Source organism: Populus euphratica, unplaced genomic scaffold, assembly GCF_000495115.2.
Source record: "Populus euphratica unplaced genomic scaffold, PopEup_1.0 scaffold145.1, whole genome shotgun sequence".
Classification (NCBI taxonomy): Eukaryota; Viridiplantae; Streptophyta; class Magnoliopsida; order Malpighiales; family Salicaceae; genus Populus; species Populus euphratica.
In genome coordinates, this window is record NW_011500001.1 from 267,575 (window position 1) to 286,938 (window position 19,364).

The following is a 19,364-nucleotide window of genomic DNA, read 5'->3' on the forward strand; positions in this document are numbered from 1 at the left end:
CAATTTATAATTCAACCAGGAAAAAACCTTATCCTATGCATCCTCCTAATTTTAACTCCTCATCGATACTTATTTCAGAATAAGAAGGTTGAAGACCAATAAAATTTAGTGTAATCGATTGAAGGAATGCCGCCTGACTCCACGTATATATGATGCACGTATATTTGAATCCTAGTTATTGAACGAGCATGTTTTGATTACAATTGCAGATTGTGCTTTGATTTTTACTATGAATTTCGAAATGACGAACTTGTCAACATCTCCATGAAGAAACTGATTCATCTTCCATCAAATAACCTGGTGAAAACTTGACTGCTTCCTCCAAGTACCCCTTTACTTAAAAAAAAATAAGATCTAAGAGCTATAAATATTTTTTAAATTATAAGGTAAAAGATTAGTTTTTTTTTAACATTAAAAAGATATAAATTGAATACAAAACAACTAAAATTTTAGAATTAAAATTTCTTTAAATGTATTTATCACTCAGTTTCTCCACTAAGTTGCTAATTTTACCAAAAGAAAGTTCTTAAACATTCTGAGAGCGAATTTTTTTTTACAACAATTCAAAAGCGTTCATCAAGAAAGTTTACTTTCATTCTAGAGAAAAAAACTATTTACAAAGACACTTTACCAATTTATAATTCAACCAGGAAAAAACCTTATCCTATGCATCCTCCTAATTTTAACTCCTCATCGATACTTATTTCAGAATAAGAAGGTTGAAGACCAATAAAATTTAGTGTAATCGATTGAAGGAATGCCGCCTGACTCCACGTATATATGATGCACGTATATTTGAATCCTAGTTATTGAACGAGCATGTTTTGATTACAATTGCAGATTGTGCTTTGATTTTTACTATGAATTTCGAAATGACGAACTTGTCAACATCTCCATGAAGAAACTGATTCATCTTCCATCAAATAACCTGGTGAAAACTTGACTGCTTCCTCCAAGTGAAGCTTCCCACTCAATTGAGGACATCACGATTTTAGAAAGTTTCTGGACAATTTCTCGCATCTCCGGCCGATTTGTCGGGTCTTCATTCATACAATGTGTAGATAGTTCTGCCATCTGCAATATTAGCGTAAGAGGAGGTGTGATACACATATAGATATTGTAAGACATGAAGCTTAATGCAATCGGATTGGCCTTGTGGACTCGTCAGCAATGCTCGCACAATTGACTGCATATGCATGGATTTTGTAGATTGTGGATGCCTATGCCCTTCCATTCGGTAACAGATGAGAACATCTAGCTTTGGAGAATGTATTTTTCTCTGTTTCTGCCCAGGGCCAGGTTCAAGCACAGAGTTGCCTTTTTGAGTTTTGCTCCATCTTTGATCTTTCTCTAGAATTTCTGATTGTTACTTGTCTGACATCTTGGCTTCAATGTGAACATAAAATGTAAAGTGGATTGATAATCTTGCAATTACACTGACCTTGTAAACTTCATCCATTGGGTAGCTTCCTTCCATGTTTTCATCTATATTAGCTTCCAAAGCTGTCTCCGGGTCTTGATCTCGGAATATTGCTATCATCTGATCCAATTTAACAGGAGATATTAAAACAAAAAGGGTTAGATGGCCCATCCATGAAGTGTCAAGTAAAGATGAGATTGAAGAGGTGGTTTGTTGGGGAGGAATAAGCTGAACAACATGAGAATATGCATAGCAGATGTAACAAGGCATACACTCCATTGTATTGAACAATGCCGCCTCAGAATTTGTTACATAGTTTGGATACAACCTGGGGATTGATTAAAAGATAAGAGATGACTTAATGTATCACCAAACAGACAAAAACAAAAAAAAACCAAAAGAAGGAAAAACAGCTCAATGGGGATAAACTTGTCTGTAAAATGTTTATGAATTGGATATAAAGAAATTGATCTGGATGCACTAGGCTACAGATAGTAATGACTGGAGATTGTAGAGGTGAGTTTTCTAGTTTAATAAGGATTTGTAATCTAAGCAGTCAGTGGGAACTAGTAGACCACACAACAACTATGTAATTCAATTCTGAACTTACAACTGATACCAATACTTTCATCTTGTTCGGTTGCAGGTTGTCGCGTGCGAGCGCTCGCTGACCAGTTATTAGCTCTGCCAGGACCACTCCGAAAGAAAACACGTCAGTTTTTGATGTCATCTGTAGTTCACGAACAGATCTAGCAGAAAATAATCAGATTGGAACATTACAATTACCAACCATAGAATGGAAAAGAGCATCTTTTGTTTTTTCAAGTGTTGGAATGGAGTGAACAAGAATGAGGCACAAATCTAAGTAGTTATGAGGTCAGGACTTACTCAGGAGCAATGTAACCTGGCGTGCCTACTAGCCGTGAGTTATGAGCTCAGGACTTACTCAGGTGCAATGTAACCTGGCGTGCCTACTAGCCGTGTTGCTACTGCATCTTCTTCATTTGATCTTTCTACCAATCTTGCCAGTCCAAAATCTGCAACCTGTGGTAAGAGCATTAGCTAGTACAGTAAGGTGAAGCTAGGAACGGTTTTATGCAACTGCATGCATATGCCTAACAACGAACGAAGCAAATATGCAACAGAACCAATTAACGACAAACATATATTCACACCCTCAAAATGAAAATGGTAGCAAGTACCTTTGCTCCGAGTCCCCTATCAAGTAGAATGTTACTTGTCTTTATATCACGGTGAACATATCGCGCTTTTGTGTGATCATGAATATATTCAATTCCTCGTGCAGCGTCTAGTGCTATTTGTGCTCTTGCAAGCCATGAAAGGGGCGAGTGACCTGATACCATTTAGTGTCAGAACCTTGCAGAAGCAATATGCGGCATGATTTTAGCTTTTCCATTCTTTCTAAAGACAGCTTCACTCTCTAATCGGTTCTCATGAGCTAACTGTTAAAGCGTTTATCACACTAATACCTTTTAGCAGAGGGTCATGAAGGTGATCATTGAGTGATCCATTCTGAATATACTCGTATACTAAATAGAGGTGATTATCGCCTGTTGCATATCCCAGCAGCTCCACCTAAGGAATAACATTTTGTTCATTAAAATTATCACTTAATCCTTTGTTTTTTAGAGTGTTCTGTACCCTTTTTCTGGAAAAAAAAAATCCTCACCACATTAATATGATGTATCTTGCACAACACTTTGAGCTCTGAGTAGAATTCCTTTGATCTGGAAGACTTCATTTTCTTAATTGCAACTTCCTGTACTTCGATTTAGCAACAAGGTTTTGTGACTCGATTTAAATTTGTTCAAACTATAAGCATGTAGTGAAATCATATCATACCCTTTCTTTCAGAGTACCAATGTACACAATCCCATATCCTCCCGCTCCAATTTTTCTGCTTTCGTCGAATTGACTTGTGGCCTCATCTATCTCCTTCAAACTATACACTACTGGTCTTTCGGATTCAAAGGTTGCATCTACACCAAGAAATTTAGTTTCACATGAGCAATCGCAATGGAAATTAACACCTTTCGACTAATTGAGCTAATTTCTATAAGATACTTCCTCAAATTCAGTTGTTGTTTTTTTATAGATTTCTCTTGAAGCCATATTGCTCTGTAGTTGCTTCAGAGTCACGTTGGGAGACTGACCTTCTATGTACTTTTCACGAGAAAGGGCCCTTAAGGAAGTCCTCGTGGGACTTTGGGCTTTGTTGACGACTTCTGGGTCTTCTTTTCTGTTTTTATGGTTTGTGTTTCTTCTGTGGAGGAACAACAGCATTGAACAAACTGAAAATAAAGTCACCGCTGACAGTGTACCAAGGATTATTGCCAAATGGTGTTGCTTTCCTGGTTTGAACAAGAATTACCTATCATTTAAAGATTATTTTTTCCATACAATTAGAACATTTAGATTCTGCAAGAAGAATTTGAAGGGTTAATTGCTGACCTTGTTTTGGTGCTTGAATTCCATTCTTCTCTCTGGGAACGAATAAAACCCATCCGACATCAATCAAGCTTGGATTTCGAATTAATCTTTCATTTAGATTCTTAATCCCAGTCAGTTCCGCAGATAAAAGTTCTGCAATCCCTGTTAGGGTATCATTTTCCTGAACCGTATATGTCACAATCTCTTTAGTCTCTACTTCTACGCATCCACATACAAGATGCACACTAATCTTATCTCCAGCAATAAATAGCCGTTCCACTCCTGGAACCTCCCAAGCTTGCCCACTATAGAGAACCCATGTAACATTGGCAAATATGTCGCCAGATTGTACACTATAGATGGTATCGTAGAAGTAGCCTTGAGTGCCATTCACATCCTTGCAAGTGCACGGAACTGATACAAGATAGTCTTGTTTGAGGCCATGAGTAATGGGCTCAACATTGGATGACTTCACTGAGTAGAAAGAAGCTATTTGCTCAATGGAAAGGCCTTCGGAGATGTGATATAGATAGGAATCACAATTCTGAACCTGGTCAGAGCAACTAAAGGGGTACATGGTGCTGCTTGACTCGATGAAGACATTGGAGGAGAGAACATGAGTAAGGATAATTGCGAAGAAATAAACGTGGTGGAGATGGAATTGACGGTTGTTTTGGGCAGCCATCTTCATGACAGAAAATGAATAGCAGGATCACACAATAAACATATATCATGCACCCCTTTATTATATTTCTGATGGCCTCCTGATAAGGGATCATCAGCTCATCACCTTACCAACAAATATGCCATTTTTGAACGCAACAAAGTTGCAACTCAAAAGTCACTGACTTGGCTCATTTCTCCTCCTGTATGACCTAAGCAGAATTCGCAAGTTTACCAATTCTGGCTAGCATGCTTTGTCTCCATGTATATGGAACCACATCATTGGATTATATGTTATTAGTAATTGAAATTGTTGGTGACTTCATTCCTTTCCATGTGTTGTACTTCAAGCATAAGCATTTTTATGAAGACTTTTTCGTGGTTAGGTCATCGTTCATACCTGTTATTCGAAGGGATTAAGTTACAAGTTGTCGCTTTGTGCAAGAAGTTACAGTATATGTATCATTCCGCAGGTGAGCTATTTGGCTGGTCAACAGTAAAATTAAGCATGACCTTTTGCCATCAAGCGACGTCTTCGACCTACCCTTTGAAGTAAACGATGATGTGTAACAGTACAATTGGGAGAAGTTTCTGGTTGCTGTCTCACACAACACATGATAATCCCAGATGAGTGGTCATGACCCGTCAAGCTCCAAGAAATTGTTCTATCTTGAAGAATCAACTTCTTTGCATGATGGATCCTGAGCAAAAACCTTCTATTTCGGAGTTGAAAATTACAATAATATCCACTTTGTCGGAGGTGAAAAAAGAAGAAAAGAAGTGTAGCTCTGTTGAAAATTGTGTGTGAAAATTGAATGGACATGTCACCAAACAAGGCACTATAAAAAAATACACACGGGATTATTTAGAGTTTAGTGGTTTGGTAATCATTGCGCAACCGTACGACGGCAGCAAAAAGGAGGTGGCCGGCAGCAAATGCTTTCAGCCAACATTGAGCCATGGTCTGGCTCAACAAGGCTATTAGCCCGTGAAAGCTAGCTTCTTTTGAGCTTTGTCAATTAGTCAATTTAATTTTTTAATTTAATTATACCAAGTCAACTTTTAAATATTTCTTGTAAAAACACACTCAACTCTAATTTAATTTCGGTTCAATTTGTTAAGTCATGTTTATTAACCATGCTTTTTGCCACCAACGATAAGCTGCAAAAGATCATTTAAGACACTTCATATTTAGAGTATTAAATTTTTTTATTTTATTTTTTATAGTTGAATGGAAAAAAAAAAGAAAAAAAAAAACCAACCTTGAAGGATAGTCCTTTCTTATTACATTCGTAGAAAAGTTATTATTAGAACTCGAGAGGAACAAGACATACAACTGCTTGGGAAAATATACTAAATCCCTTCTTCATGATGTAAGAATGGAGAATAGAGAAAACTTGTCGTCTCTAAGACTCGACCACCATGTCTTCCTTTACTAATGAGGTAAATAACTTTAGCAACTAATTACACATGTTGTTACTCATATCTTGTTTAACATTTTGCTTTCAAACAAATTAAAAAAAAAAAAAAAAACTGATCCAACATCACTTTCTCAAGGTATTAATGCTCATTTTACTTGGACCAGTTTTCTGCAGTATTGTTTTTTTAATATCTAACAGATTCTTTTGAATTATTTATAAAGAAATAAGCTTCAGTAGGCTACAAAGCCCAATATATCAATCATGTCACAATCTTGAAAACCCTTTTTATGTCTTCGCACCCTCTTGACCACCCTTTGTCACCTCTCGGGCCTTTCTCTGAACAATCTGGCCCGTCTCCCTAGCTTTCTGGCCCACTTGTCCTGCTGTTTCCCGTGTCCTCCGTTTCGCTTGATCCAATTTCTGATGCAAGGGACCTCTGATCAAGCTTCGAATATAGCTGGCCATCCATGAGAGCGATGAGAATGCGGTGACCCCGAAAGCACCAGACTTTAAGAATCCAAGCACGCCCGGCCCTATGAAAAGAGCTGCAGGAACCAAAACTGGGCTAAAAATAAAAAAAAGTGGCGTTTCCACAGCTAGCCCAATAAGTGTCCCTACAAGAGTGAGACCTGCAAGGAAGAGAAGGGTGCCACCAACAGGCAACAAGGTCACAACAGCTAAAACCTGGGAAGTTGAAGCATCCATTCCAGGGAGGAATATGCCCGCTGTGCCTTGACCACCAGGTCTCAGCTGTTGCTGTTGTTGGCGAGAGTCAGCCATGGAGAGGCTGCTGGGACTAGCTAAAGATCAGCTTGTAGATTATTGCAGAGATGGAGATGGCATGCAAAAACGGAGAGCACAAAACGAGCGTTATATTTTTGGAGATGGGGGAAAGGACACGTGGAATAATGGGGTGACACAAGTTTGGTAGGCGGGATGTACAAGCTTGCAGTTGCATGGTGAGCGTGTCTTTCGTAGTACGTGTTTGCTGAGTCAGCGTGGTGTTGTGTTCTGTAATAAATGGAATGGGGCTCATACAAGCAAGCAGTCCCAAAGCTTGGAGCTTCCCCTTGCTGGGCTATTTTGCTTGGGGGCCTGATTAAAACAGAAGTTGGAAATTATTCATTTATGACTGAATTTTCCATGATTGGTGAATGATTTCATCGAAATTGATATACAATTTGTAAATTCTTGGTAAAGAAATGAACTAGTAGGGCAACAATTTTGTCATGTTGACGATGGAAATTGGCATGACAAGAATATTAACTTAGGTTTGGTCAATAATTAATGACATGATGATTTATTTGTTTAGATTAATTTACAATATGGTTAACTATATTGTTAGCAATATTATCGTAAACTAAAAGTGGAAGTTCAAAAACATATTTACTTCCATTGTACGACTATACAAATCCCAAGATATGAAAAAGTAATTGATAAATATTTATCTAGTCTATCCAATACCTTACAGAGTTTTTTCGTTAGACAAGAGACCCCTGTTCTGTGTGAAATTTCTCACTTGTGTATGACCTTAATCTACATAATTGATGGAGAAATTACATAGTTTTTTCGTTAGACAAGAGACCCTTGTTCTGTGTGAAATTTCTCACTTGTGTATTTTTGAAGCCTTTTTGTCCCCATAAATAAAGGGATTATAACTACATCTTGCTATCACCATGCAATCTCAAAAGAAAAAATAATTGATATGGAGAATTTAATTATTTAACTATTAAATAGGCAATGGTCTATAAAATAACATTTTAATTTAATTAAAAATTAAAACATAACTAACATTTTATTACTTGGCCTTTCCCATGTTTAATACATACCTAATATTGAAAGATTTTAAATTGCATGAATCATGCCAATAAATTATTTAGAGCAATTATTATTTTTTACAAATTACAAAGCAACTTTCTTTTTTGGAATGAGAACTATATAAGGTACATATTTCTTCTAAATGTTCATTAATGTTCACCAAATAAAATTCAAATATGCATTGTCATTCTCTAAACTTCATATATACAATCAAATAAAAGAACACAAATATAAAGTTAATGAAGTCTTACAAATCAATAAAATAGAATGGAAAAGCAAAAGAGTATCTTAATCACATAAAAAAAATTACATAATAAAATTGAGTCTCATATACTCAACATATCCCTTATAAATAATAGGTGATAAACCTTTTTTCAATGGATCAATAATCATAAATCTACTAATCATATGTTAAACAACCACTTTGTTTGATTTGATATTTTCTCAAATAGTTAGATACTTAATATTGTTAGCTTGTTATGACTTTCTTTTTTATTGTTTTTAGATGAATAATGAATTTATTGTTATAAGTCTTTAACAACTTGGAAATTTCATAAACAATTTTAAACTTCAAAATAAAACTCCTCAACGATATATCTTGTGATGTCACTGTAAAAGATGATGATATATGATACTCTGTTTCAGTAGTAAAAATAACAAACAATGATTGTTTGTATTTTTATAAGAAATGACCACTCTAGCTAATTAAAAAAATAAATCATGATCTTCACTGTATTAAGTTAAGGTATCCAATAAAACTAGAATTTGAATATCTAATTACTTCTTAATAATTATGTTGTTTATATATATGTTTTAATTTTTAATCCTTGAAGGTATTATAATTTCTTTACAACTCTTTAATGTTCCGAAAACCTTGGTTACCTTAATATCCACCTAATAATCAATCTCATATACTATGTTAGGTCATGTAAGGAATGTTCATTATTTATTTGTCTTTAAATAATTTATTGATGATAAAAGGTTAATTTATGTTTAATGAAAAAAAAAACATAATGTTTAATGAAAAAACAACATAACTCTTATCATATTATTTCAAATGAAAGGTTATTTTTGGTGTGTATTTTCTCATAAATTTACTTTTAATTGCCATAAGTGTTTTATAATTGTTTATAAATTTAATTTCATTTTATATGCAAATATGTTTTCAGGTTAATTCAATATCAATCATAAAAAATAAAAATAAAAGTTATTAATTTAGGTCATGGAAGTTTCAACATCAATCCCTTTTAAAAAGCAACTTGTTGAATTGACTCATGGAAGTTTCAACATCAAACCCTTTTAAAAAGCAACTTGTTGAATTGACTGGCTACTTTTTTTTGAACAAAAAAAATTTATACGTTGGACTCATAAAGATAGTTAACATTGAATTAGACTTTTGCCCATTTATATTGACTAGTTTAAAACAGGTGTTGGTGAAAAAAAAGAAGCTTTGACTATTCTTTTGGATATGTGTAAAACCGGCCCGACAATATCACTCATACTTATTAGACTATCAATTAAATACCCATTTCTCAATCAAGATTAAGCCACCATAATTATTCTGGATCACACAGTCAATCAAGAAATCAGCGCAATGGCTCCTCTTATGATTTGAATTAAAACCTTGCTTGGGACGACGTTTGAGGGGGCATCTTGATATGTTTGAAATACCCTTTTAACAATAGTTCGACTTTATTTGATATTGTCATTTTCGACATGTCAAAATCTGGCAATATATTCCATGAGGGACACTTTCTGCGCATATGATTAGAGAAGGTATTCCTTCTCCGCATCCTTCGAAGTAAAAAATTTAGAGAAGCCACCGCTACGAACAGCTAGAAGATATTCTTATTCTCTTCATCAAATCTAAATCTGTACTACAATATCTTGGTGTATGAATTAATACAGTATCGCCCTCTTTCATTAATTATATAGCCATTGTCAAACATAAAATGCGTATCTAGAAAAGCGTAGTTCTTTAATCCACAATATCTTGTAACGCCATGGCAACCACCATGGCCATCATCATTGCTGAGTTGACAAAAGAAATACTCAAATTCAGTGCATGTAAGAAATAAAGGCATGATACAGAGAATATATATGTTGTATTAGCCACTTATAAAGCCTTTTTTCTACAACTCCTTCATACATGCGGCCAGTAGGAGGCAGTACTGCTGTAGGAGGGATAAACATGAGCTTAATGATTGCTTAATCCCCCTTGATTGAGCTTAATTATGCGTGCAGAAGTTTTGGAATTAAAGCATTCTTTTCTTCTTTCATGCAGAAAGCTTAAAATTAAGCATGCCCAATAGATCCGGGCCATGATGCATTTTGTGGGGCTAAAGCTACTACACAAATTTTATCCGAAGATGGGTAACATGATTAATTAGTTGAGAAATCTTTAGATAGCTTAAAATGCCTTCTTTTTCTTTATTTTTTTTTAATATCCAATTCATTAATGTTTGCTCCTTTCCTAGGTTCTTTGAATGTTATCTTAGGAACAAAGAAATGTTCCGTGGCTTTGCTTCCAAACATTAGAACTATATCTAATCATTTCTACCATCCCGCTCGCAAAGGGAAGAAAAAAAATTGTAGTGGCTTGGACTGGTGTCCTTGGAAGGAGAATTGGGGTTAATGAATCTACCACATAAATTATAAAAATAATAATTATTATAGTTTTAGAAAGTAATGTTGGGATTAATTATTATAGTTTTAGAAAGTAATTTTGGGATTAATTCAGGATAAAACCTAGGTAATGAGTTGTGACCCTTGACCCGAGTTGACCGGATCAACTTGCATCAATATAAAAATAAAAATAATTATTATCATAATTTTAAAATCTTACTAAAGTATCAACCTAAGACAAAGCTCGAATCACTAATCAAGAGGGTTAACCTGGGTTAGTGTAAATATAAAAGTTGTTATTGTCATAGTTTTTAAAACCCAATTGGGAGATCAACTTGGAGTAAGACTTGAGTCACAGGTTGAGATGGTCAACCGAGTCACCGATAAAAACGATTATTATTATAATTTTAAAACTTGACTCAAGAATTGACCCAGGACAAGGACTGAGTCATAGATCAAGAGTGTCGACTCAGGTTCATCCGAGTCAATGTATGTATAAAAATAATTAATTATTATTATAATTTTAAAACTCGATTTGAAAATCGATGCTGGAAAAGTCACAAGTCACGTATCTAAAGGGTTAACACAAAATTTTATTTAAAAAAAAAAGAAAAATGAAAATAACATCATTTTGATCGATTTTTGAAAAAACATTTTGACCCATATTTTATCTTGGATCGTTATATGATCATTTAAAAAAAATCAATGAGTTTTTGACCTTTTTTTTTATCTCAAATTGACCAGGGTTTTGATCAAATCAGGTCAGATCAATCATTTCGTTAATTTTTTCTTAAACTTGGAGTTGTCCAAATCTAGGGTCAACTGATAGATTTTATAATTATATTTATTAAAATATTAATAATTTCAACACTTAATATAAATTAAAGTAGGGGAAGAAAAAAAAATGTAGTGGCTTGGACTCGTGTCCTTGGAAGGATAATTGGGGTTAATGAATCTAGCACATAAATTATAAAAGTAATAATTATTATAGTTTTAGAAAGTAATTTTAGGATTAATTCAGGACAAAACCTAGGTAATGAGTTGTGACCCTTGACCCGAGTTGACCAGATTAACTTGGATCAATATAAAAATAAAAATAATTATTATCATAATTTTAAAATCTTACTAAAGTATCAATCTAAGACAAAACTCGAATCACTAATCAAGAGGGCTAACCTGGGTTAGTGTAAATATAAAAGTTGTTATTATCATAGTTTTTAAAACCTGATTGGGAGATCAACTTGGAGTAAGACTTGAGTCACAGGTTGAGATGGTCAACCGAGTCACCGATAAAAACGGTTATTATTATAGTTTTAAAACTTGATTTAAGGATTGACCCAGGACAAAGACTGAGTCATATATTAAGAGTGTCAACTCAGGTTCATCCGAGTCAATGTATGTATAAAAATAAATAATTATTATTATAATTTTAAAATTCGATTTGAGGATCGACCCTGGAAAAGTCACAAGTCACGTATCTAAAGGGTTAACACAAAATTTCTTTAAAAAAAAAAAAAGAAGAATGAAAACAACATCATTTTGATCAATTTTTGAAAAAACATTTTGACCCATATTTTATCTTGGATCGTTATGATCATTTAAAAAAAATTAATGAGTTTTTGATCTATTCTTTATCCCAAATTAACTAGGATCAAATCATGTCAGATTAATCATTTAGTTAATTTTTTCTTAAACTTGGAGCCATCTAGATCTAGGGTCAACTGATAGATTTTATAATTATATTTATTATAATATTATTAATTTCAACACTTAATATAAATTAAAGTAAAAAAATATCTAATTATTTTTAAAATTATATAAGTTTGATAATAATATATATTAAATGTAAATTAGATTATTTCATATTTTATTCTATCTTATTTACTGTAACTAAACAAACAATATAAAAAAAATCAATATATCTTACCAATATTATCAAATATAATTTATTTATCTTATTTCATTTATCTTCACTATCTTCATCTTTTTAATCTGGGAATTGTAACCTAGTATTAGCCAGAGTGATCTCCTGAATACCACACTATCAAGTAAGGGTGGCGTGTAAGCAAAGGTCGACAGGCCATGGCCCCTCAAATTTTTCAAAATTACTTCAGTATTTGGGTCTTTGGTATATATATTTTCATATATATTAGACTCTTGAAAATTATCATCAAACCCCCACCACTCCTAAAAGAAATTTATAACCTTCCTAAAGTAAAGTGATCTCTTGATATTCTTATCTTGCTCACCCCTCCCTTCACCTAACAATTCAATCCATCCTTCGCCAGCACTGTCAAGAGCTTAATCCGAGACTGAAATTGTGGTGCAACAAAATTAAAAATGAAAAAATATGAAATCCAATCGGTCGGTCATGAATTTGGATACATAAAATATAGATAATATATTAAAAGCTATATACATCAAGAAATTCTTTTTGGATAGAGAAGACAATAAATTCAACTTAAATAATCTTTGAAAAGGTAGCTGAAATCGTATTTAAAAAAATTATTTAAAATTATTTTTTATATTTTAAAATTATTTTAATGTGTTGATATATACCCTCTGTGTGTGTGTATATATATATATATAATTTAAAAAAAATATTATTTTAATATATTTCTAAATAAGAAAACACTTTAATATTATACTTTTTCTATCACACTGCAAAACATTCCAATATCGTAATGGCAGACCTTACTGTGTTTAGATTGCGCAGATGGACCCTTCTCCGGGTCTGGGTTGTTCCCTTAAAATGGCCCGTGGGTGGTCTCTAGAGAAGTCACTTCAATACTCTGTAGAGAAAATCTTGCGGAGAGGAAGTGCTGGATCACGAGTGATTGCTTACCTTCCCTATATGTTGACGCGGGGACGGCCATCACGGAGGGTTTTAACCGTTGATGAGGGCAGATTTTCCTCCCAGATTGACTCAAGTGACTGTGCTATTACCACCTCATGATTAGCGATAGCTTAATCAAAACTTGGTTAATTTCATGATCACTCAGTTAACTACGCACGCTTAACCAAGTGGTTTGTTTCAAGTCATGTGGATCATTTGGTGTTTGACTCTCGTTTTCCTTTTCAATGCATCGTTAATTAGTAGGTGTGAGTAATTTCATATTTGAGGTATGGAGATAACTCTGCGATTTTGTAATGCGTAAATGTGTTCATGTAAGAATATATTTAAATAAAAATTATTAAATTAATGTAGCCGCAATCATGTGGTGCTTCTGACGCGATCTTGACCCCATACAGGTCCTAAATCACATGTATCCGAAATTAGTTAGGTTAGATGATTTGGAGACCATGTTATATTCTTGCAAGAATTAAGAAAATAAAGATACGAGTAGATAATATATTTTTTCAGCTCCAGGAAAATAAACAGGGAGAAATAAGGGTTTTTATAACCGCTATAATTCCAAATTCGTTGAGGGCATGTGTGGGAGTGAAAGTGATAGAACGATGAAGACATCTCACCTGAGCAACTCACTTGGCGTCTCTCCCGAAACCCTACAACGAGGGGGATTCATAGATACACACACACGTACACACAAGAAAGAAACAAATGGTGTGTGGGCACAGGCATAGACCACGGCCCACTTGCTGTTAGGTTAGATTGTCCTGTCTATGCCTCCCTGCAGCTGCCATGTTTCACCAGTTCCTTGCTTCTTTCTCACGTCTTTGAAGTTTTTGTTTCTGATTATATACATACATATATATCAGAGAAAGATTGATGATGGGTTTGATAGATTCTGAATCACTAGCTGTTACAGTTTTCTTTTCTTTCCATATATTAAAGAACACAGCATTGAGTCCAGAAAAAGCCTTGCTTTCCTTCCATTCTGACTTCCCTTCTGATCCTACAGTACACACATCACAATTCATATACATGATAAACTCTTTTCAATAGTGGTTTTTGTCTGTGTGTACATTCCATAATATCTACTACATATTTTATGAATATAATTAATTATGGTGAAGAAATCAGGAGGGGGTCAGACACTAGATTTTGTTCGCCAAAAATTCCAAGGAGGATAGAGGTAAGGTTTTGGTGATCTCGAGAAAGGTGGCTGTGGAGGCGATGAATTGGAGGACAAAAGTGGTGACTTAATCTCTCCCTCACACCATGAAGCTGCCTGACCCAAATCCAGATCATACAATTGGGACAGAGAGAGAGGGGGGACATTAATCTTTTTTTTTTTCCCCTGATGATTATGAATGTTACAGTGTTTATCTGCATGCCCGCAACAGCGAAAGAAAGTAAGCATATAGCATGTCATTTAGAGCACATCAGTGTGTGTGTGTGTGTGTGTGAGAGAGAGAGAGAGAGAGAGAGACGAGTCTATCAAAAAGTGAAGTTAGAAACAGAAGAGATGGACGTTTTACTGATCAAAGCTGTGTACTGCTACATTAAAACCACATATGAATGTATAAGAGAGAGAGAGAATGGAATGAAAAGCATTAGACAGTCGAAGAAAATAAGGAAATTCATAGTCATCTCTCCCTCTCTTCCACCACAAAAAAACATATAAAATAAGTAGTGAAAATTCCATTGTTTCTCCGCACTCATACATACATACATACATACATACATGTGTGTGTGATCAATAAAGTAACACTGCTTCTTTAGCTTCAAACTTTATGTATAGTAGAGTACTGATCAAAAACCGAATATGGAGACATGCCCAGCTTGTGCCTTAATTATTTCTTTTTCTCTTGGAAAAAAAATAATTCAGAGTACTCTAGAGAACATGTTGCTGGTCAGATCAATAATGACGTGCAATGTGAAACCCTAATAACTTCTATAATTTTATGGGTTTAATTTAGGGTTTTCTTTTTCTTAGACTGTTCTTAGGGATTTCTTTTTTCTATAAGAAATGGCTCTCATTCTTCATGCATGATTAAGCACACGAGTGTGTGTGTGTGCGTGTGTGAGAGAGAGAGCAGAGAGAGTAGGCTGCTAGGGTACTGTTAATATCTTTTAGCTTACAGGGGCATACTGTTTTGTCTACAAATATAGGGGATGAGAACAGTTAATGGTGAAGCAAAAGCTGAAAGCCATTACATGGGAGAACGATCACTTTATGAAACGGATCCAATGAAACCAGGAAAAAAAAAACTGTGAGTTACTGTTTTAGTAGATATTTGAAATAGAAAAACCATAGAAACAAGAGGTGGGTGCCTTCACGAGCTGAAAAGGAGAAATATACTATACAAATTAGAGCCCACACATATATTCACAAGCCGTACCCTCCTTTGCTTCAGCCGGTAGCGAAACATGTACCTTCACACGCTGGAAATTGAATTTTTCAAAAGAAGCAGAAAAAGTTACAGCTGCTCATCAAACTCGACCTTTTCTGCTAAATGTTAATTGAGTTTGCATTGTATATATTGAAAGAGCGATGACGCTTTAACATTTCTTCAGAACTGCTTCATGTACTGTTGCGAGTCACCGTTAATATGATAATATGTATAAAGGCCTCGATGAGAAAAACATGAATGATAGTTATGCAAAAGAGAAACTTTGAGCAGTTAGGTGCAACTTTCTCTTTGACCAACATAAAAACAAACTCGTTTCTGTAGTTAGATGCAAGCCGGAGGATCAATTTGGACATCTTTTATACGTATGGGTGTTTTCGAAACCTATGGCTAAGAATTAGTTGAATAAATTTAGCAGAAAAGGTTACCTCAGTGGTCCACTGGAAAAACGCAGAAAGCTAGAAGTAAGAATATTTAAGTGCAAAGGAGGACTAAGCCGTAGACTTAGGCTAGAGAATCCTCTTTATACTTATTTAAGTTTGATATCATTTATTCTCAAACATAAACAATGACAGAGAAGTAGCAACTCCACATGCACATGCCTGAAGTTGCACTAATGACTCAACAAAGGTTTCACACACACCATGCTCTACAGCCTTATTTAGGTCCCAAATAACCATGCTAAGACCACAAGCAGATTACTTAAGTTCTTGGTTTTAGCAGGCCATGTGTATAATTAATTACCAAACCGACCAAATATATTACTATGTAACAACTAGAAGAAGTACTTAATGAAGTATTCTAGCTAAAGAGTCCATGTGAGGCTAGCTAGCTAGAAACCTTATAATACCACACCAAGATGACTCCCTGCAGATCATGCGCCCTCAAGGTAGCTATAAACCCTACATGGGGTTTCTCTCTCTCAATTGATCACATGTTGCCTTCTCCTCCTCCTTCATTGGAATCCCCTGAAGGGTTATCATTCCAAGGAAGAGTATAAGGAATTGGCATGCCTGGAGCTTGATAGTAACCCCCTTCATTGCCCATCCTTCTATTATTATATTCAACCGGCCTTTGACGAGGAGCCATTGATTGAATTGAGCTTGCCCCTGGTGGTGCAGGCAATGCAGTTGGGATTTCATTGCAGGCATAGCGAATCAGATCAGCGTTGGCAGAATCAAGTTCCTTCTGGAGCCTGTGAACTTGTCTCTGGAGAAAGGAGATAGCACCGACACAGCCATAAACCGGGTCCCTTACTCTTGCCTCGGCTTCATAGGCAAGAGAGTTCACTGCATCCTCTCTTTGGTGAGGGAGAAGCTCATTGAGGAGCTTTGTCACATTGCTTGCTCCAAAGATCTTGTGAACATTGGCAAATTTTTGAGGCTCCTCTGGTGGGAAGTAAGGTGCAAAGATACAGCCTGGCATGCATTTTCTCCTCAAGAACTTGCAGGCAGCACAGGGAGAGTTGTAAGAGCTGGATGAAGCCATTTTCTCTGCACAAGGAGAGTATACATAAACTCCATCAGGAATTTTTTGTGATTTTACATAATTGAAGCTCTTTGATCTTATTTCCCACCTCCGATTTTCAGATTTATCTAGAATGTTATGTCAGGTATAATGTATTTGCAGAACTTTTTTCTTTTCATTTAGATGTTTTCTTTAATTTTTCCTCTCTTTTTCTTTCCTTGATTTCTCTCTTCAATTCATAAAGGACTTGTATACTAGGTTTAATATGAAGATTCTGTTAGGTCCGAAAATTAAGTAGAATCATCCCAAATTACTTTACCTAGGCTCTCTCCTATCAAACTCAAATTTGGGAAAATCTCAAATTTATGTGTGTTTGTGTCTGTGCATCCCATCCCACATCTCACTTTCTCTCCATCTGGCAGACACAGAAATCCCTTGTTCTTCTCCCATAAAGAGAGGGAAGAAAACAAAATCTTTGATCTATGCATGCACAGCAACTGAAATCTGAGAATTTACTGACACTTCCCTTTCTTTGGTAACTATATATACTGAACAACCTCACTCTCTTTTTCTTCTTTTTTTTTTCTCTTTCGGCCCCTTCTAATTATGCCTCCCTGCCTTTCTTTCTTTATTTCATTTTCTGTTTAATTCATCCTATTTAATTTCTGGAAAAAAAAAAGAACATTATTTCCTTCACCTCGCCCTCAAAACCACCAAAGCAAGCTTTCTGCATCTCCTAATTTAAATTTTGGTTTAGAATTTGTCTTTTCTATTTAGATTTCCATGCCATTAACATTAACTCTCTTTCTTCTTCTTACTTCTTCACACATAATCCAGGCTGCTACTTAATTTAGAAGAATTCAGTTGCATGATCAATTTTAAAGCCATAATATCCTTGTGAAATTTTCTGAAAATGGGATCTGAATAGTGAATTCATCATAATTGTATATTCATGTCTTTTTTTATATATAGTACATATGAACATAGCAAAGCCCTAAACCAGAGGCTTTAACCCAAAGCACTCTAGTATCTTTTAGCCTTTAGCTTTCCAAAAACAACAAAAACAGGAGAGAACTATTAGCATAGTGAAGGGTTAAAGGAGCTACAAATGCTTACCTGTTTGTGATCTAGCTAGGTTTCTTTGATCATGTGAATAAAAAGAGAAGTACCTTTCTTTTTTCCCGTGGAGGAGCTAGATGTATGTTCTTTGTTCCCTCCCAAGATAAAGTACCTTAGCCAATGAAAGGGAGAAACAACACAGATTTATGGCAGGGGATCCCTCATAGAGCAAAACCCTAAGTACTGAGTGTTGAGAGAAAGAGAGGGAGAACGTAGGGAATTAAGTAAGAGGAAGAGAGCAAAGAACATTTAGTGAATGGAGAAGAAATGGAAGCAAAAGACAAAGGTGATAAATGAGAGGTACACTATAAAAGAAGGACTATGACCCTGCATCTAATAATAATATCGAGGATGTGGGGATGTCTCCCATTTTCATTCCATCATGTATGCCTTTCTCATGCACTACGGTAATACGTATTTTTATTATAAAAAGGAAGAACAATTGACAATCTAATCAAGAACATTAACTAATTAGATCCCTCTTTTTGCTGCAACGTAAGGTGTTATTAGTAAAGTGGACAAGAATACTGATTGCGTATGGTTGAATAGATCAAACAACTAATCATAAATGTGATTACTTTAGGTTTTCTTCTTAAATTATTAACCTGGAAGGAGAAAGAACCTTTTGATTTTTTCTCTCATATCAGATGCACAAACAGTATATGTACAGGATTAACTATAATTACACAATTATGATTTATATCTCATTTGGATACCCTAATCCAAACCCTAATCCAATAATTTTTTTTCTATAAATAATTTTTTCTTTGTTTTAAGCCCCATTGTTCGTTGATAATTATATATATATATAACACCAATCCAAAAGGCATTAATAGTGTCTAAGAACCACTTACCGGAAAAGCCTAAAAGAGAATAAGAATAGTGGAGTTTTAACTCAAATTAAACTACTTGGTTGATGAGATTTCGAATACAAGATGAAAGCGAGCATTTTAGTTAAAAAGGAACCTTTGCGACTGATCACTCGGGAGCTTATACACTTAGGTGAAGGCCTAAAATAGGATTTCAAGATTTAACACAGGCATCTCGAGCTGCTATATATTCTTCTAGATTGATCATTCTTTTGTCTTCTTATAACATTCAGAATATATGAGACTAATGGAAGA

General features: G+C 34.9%; 3 protein-coding genes across 4 annotated transcripts; all 3 read right to left on the reverse strand.

Moving 5' to 3' along the window:
- Positions 1 to 719: 719 nt before the first annotated feature.
- Positions 720 to 4,556, reverse strand: LOC105140905 (lysM domain receptor-like kinase 3). The gene is made up of 10 exons (XM_011047948.1): positions 3,893 to 4,556; positions 3,595 to 3,792; positions 3,284 to 3,420; positions 3,111 to 3,200; positions 2,911 to 3,016; positions 2,623 to 2,774; positions 2,367 to 2,464; positions 2,031 to 2,169; positions 1,442 to 1,540; positions 720 to 1,074 (listed from the first exon to the last, which is right to left on the reverse strand). The coding sequence occupies exons 1-10, from the start codon at positions 4,554 to 4,556 to the stop codon at positions 910 to 912; spliced, it is 1,848 nt and encodes a 615-aa protein (XP_011046250.1). The 3' UTR covers positions 720 to 909.
- A 1,684-nt stretch (positions 4,557 to 6,240) lies between these two features.
- On the reverse strand, positions 6,241 to 6,735 carry LOC105140906 (oleosin 16.4 kDa-like). The gene has a single exon (XM_011047949.1). It carries the CDS (start codon positions 6,733 to 6,735, stop codon positions 6,241 to 6,243), a length of 495 nt encoding a protein of 164 aa, XP_011046251.1.
- Positions 6,736 to 16,164: 9,429 nt separating this feature from the next.
- Positions 16,165 to 18,520, reverse strand: LOB (Lateral organ boundaries (LOB) domain family protein). Of its 2 annotated transcripts, none has more exons than XM_011047906.1 (2): positions 18,291 to 18,520; positions 16,165 to 17,147 (listed from the first exon to the last, which is right to left on the reverse strand). In XM_011047906.1, the coding sequence occupies exon 2, from the start codon at positions 17,140 to 17,142 to the stop codon at positions 16,585 to 16,587; it is 558 nt and encodes a 185-aa protein (XP_011046208.1). In that variant the 5' UTR covers positions 17,143 to 17,147; positions 18,291 to 18,520; the 3' UTR covers positions 16,165 to 16,584. The 2 variants fall into 2 exon arrangements, with proteins under 2 accessions (XP_011046208.1, XP_011046209.1); XM_011047907.1 differs by having other exon boundaries at positions 18,238 to 18,520.
- Between the last annotated feature and the right edge of the window lie 844 nt (positions 18,521 to 19,364).

Bases quoted from the DNA above. Each gene is read 5' to 3' on its own strand.
- LOC105140906 (XM_011047949.1), bottom strand. From the start codon at position 6,735: ATGGCTGACTCTCGCCAACAACAGCAACAGCTGAGACCTGGTGGTCAA.
- LOC105140905 (XM_011047948.1), bottom strand. From the start codon at position 4,556: ATGGCTGCCCAAAACAACCGTCAATTCCATCTCCACCACGTTTATTTC. The intron at 3,793-3,892 runs GTCAGCAATTAA...TGTTCAAACCAG, and splicing joins AATTCAAGCACCAAAACAAG to GAAAGCAACACCATTTGGCA. The intron at 3,201-3,283 runs GTATGATATGAT...ATCGAAGTACAG, and splicing joins TTGGTACTCTGAAAGAAAGG to GAAGTTGCAATTAAGAAAAT.
- LOB (XM_011047906.1), bottom strand. From the start codon at position 17,142: ATGGCTTCATCCAGCTCTTACAACTCTCCCTGTGCTGCCTGCAAGTTC.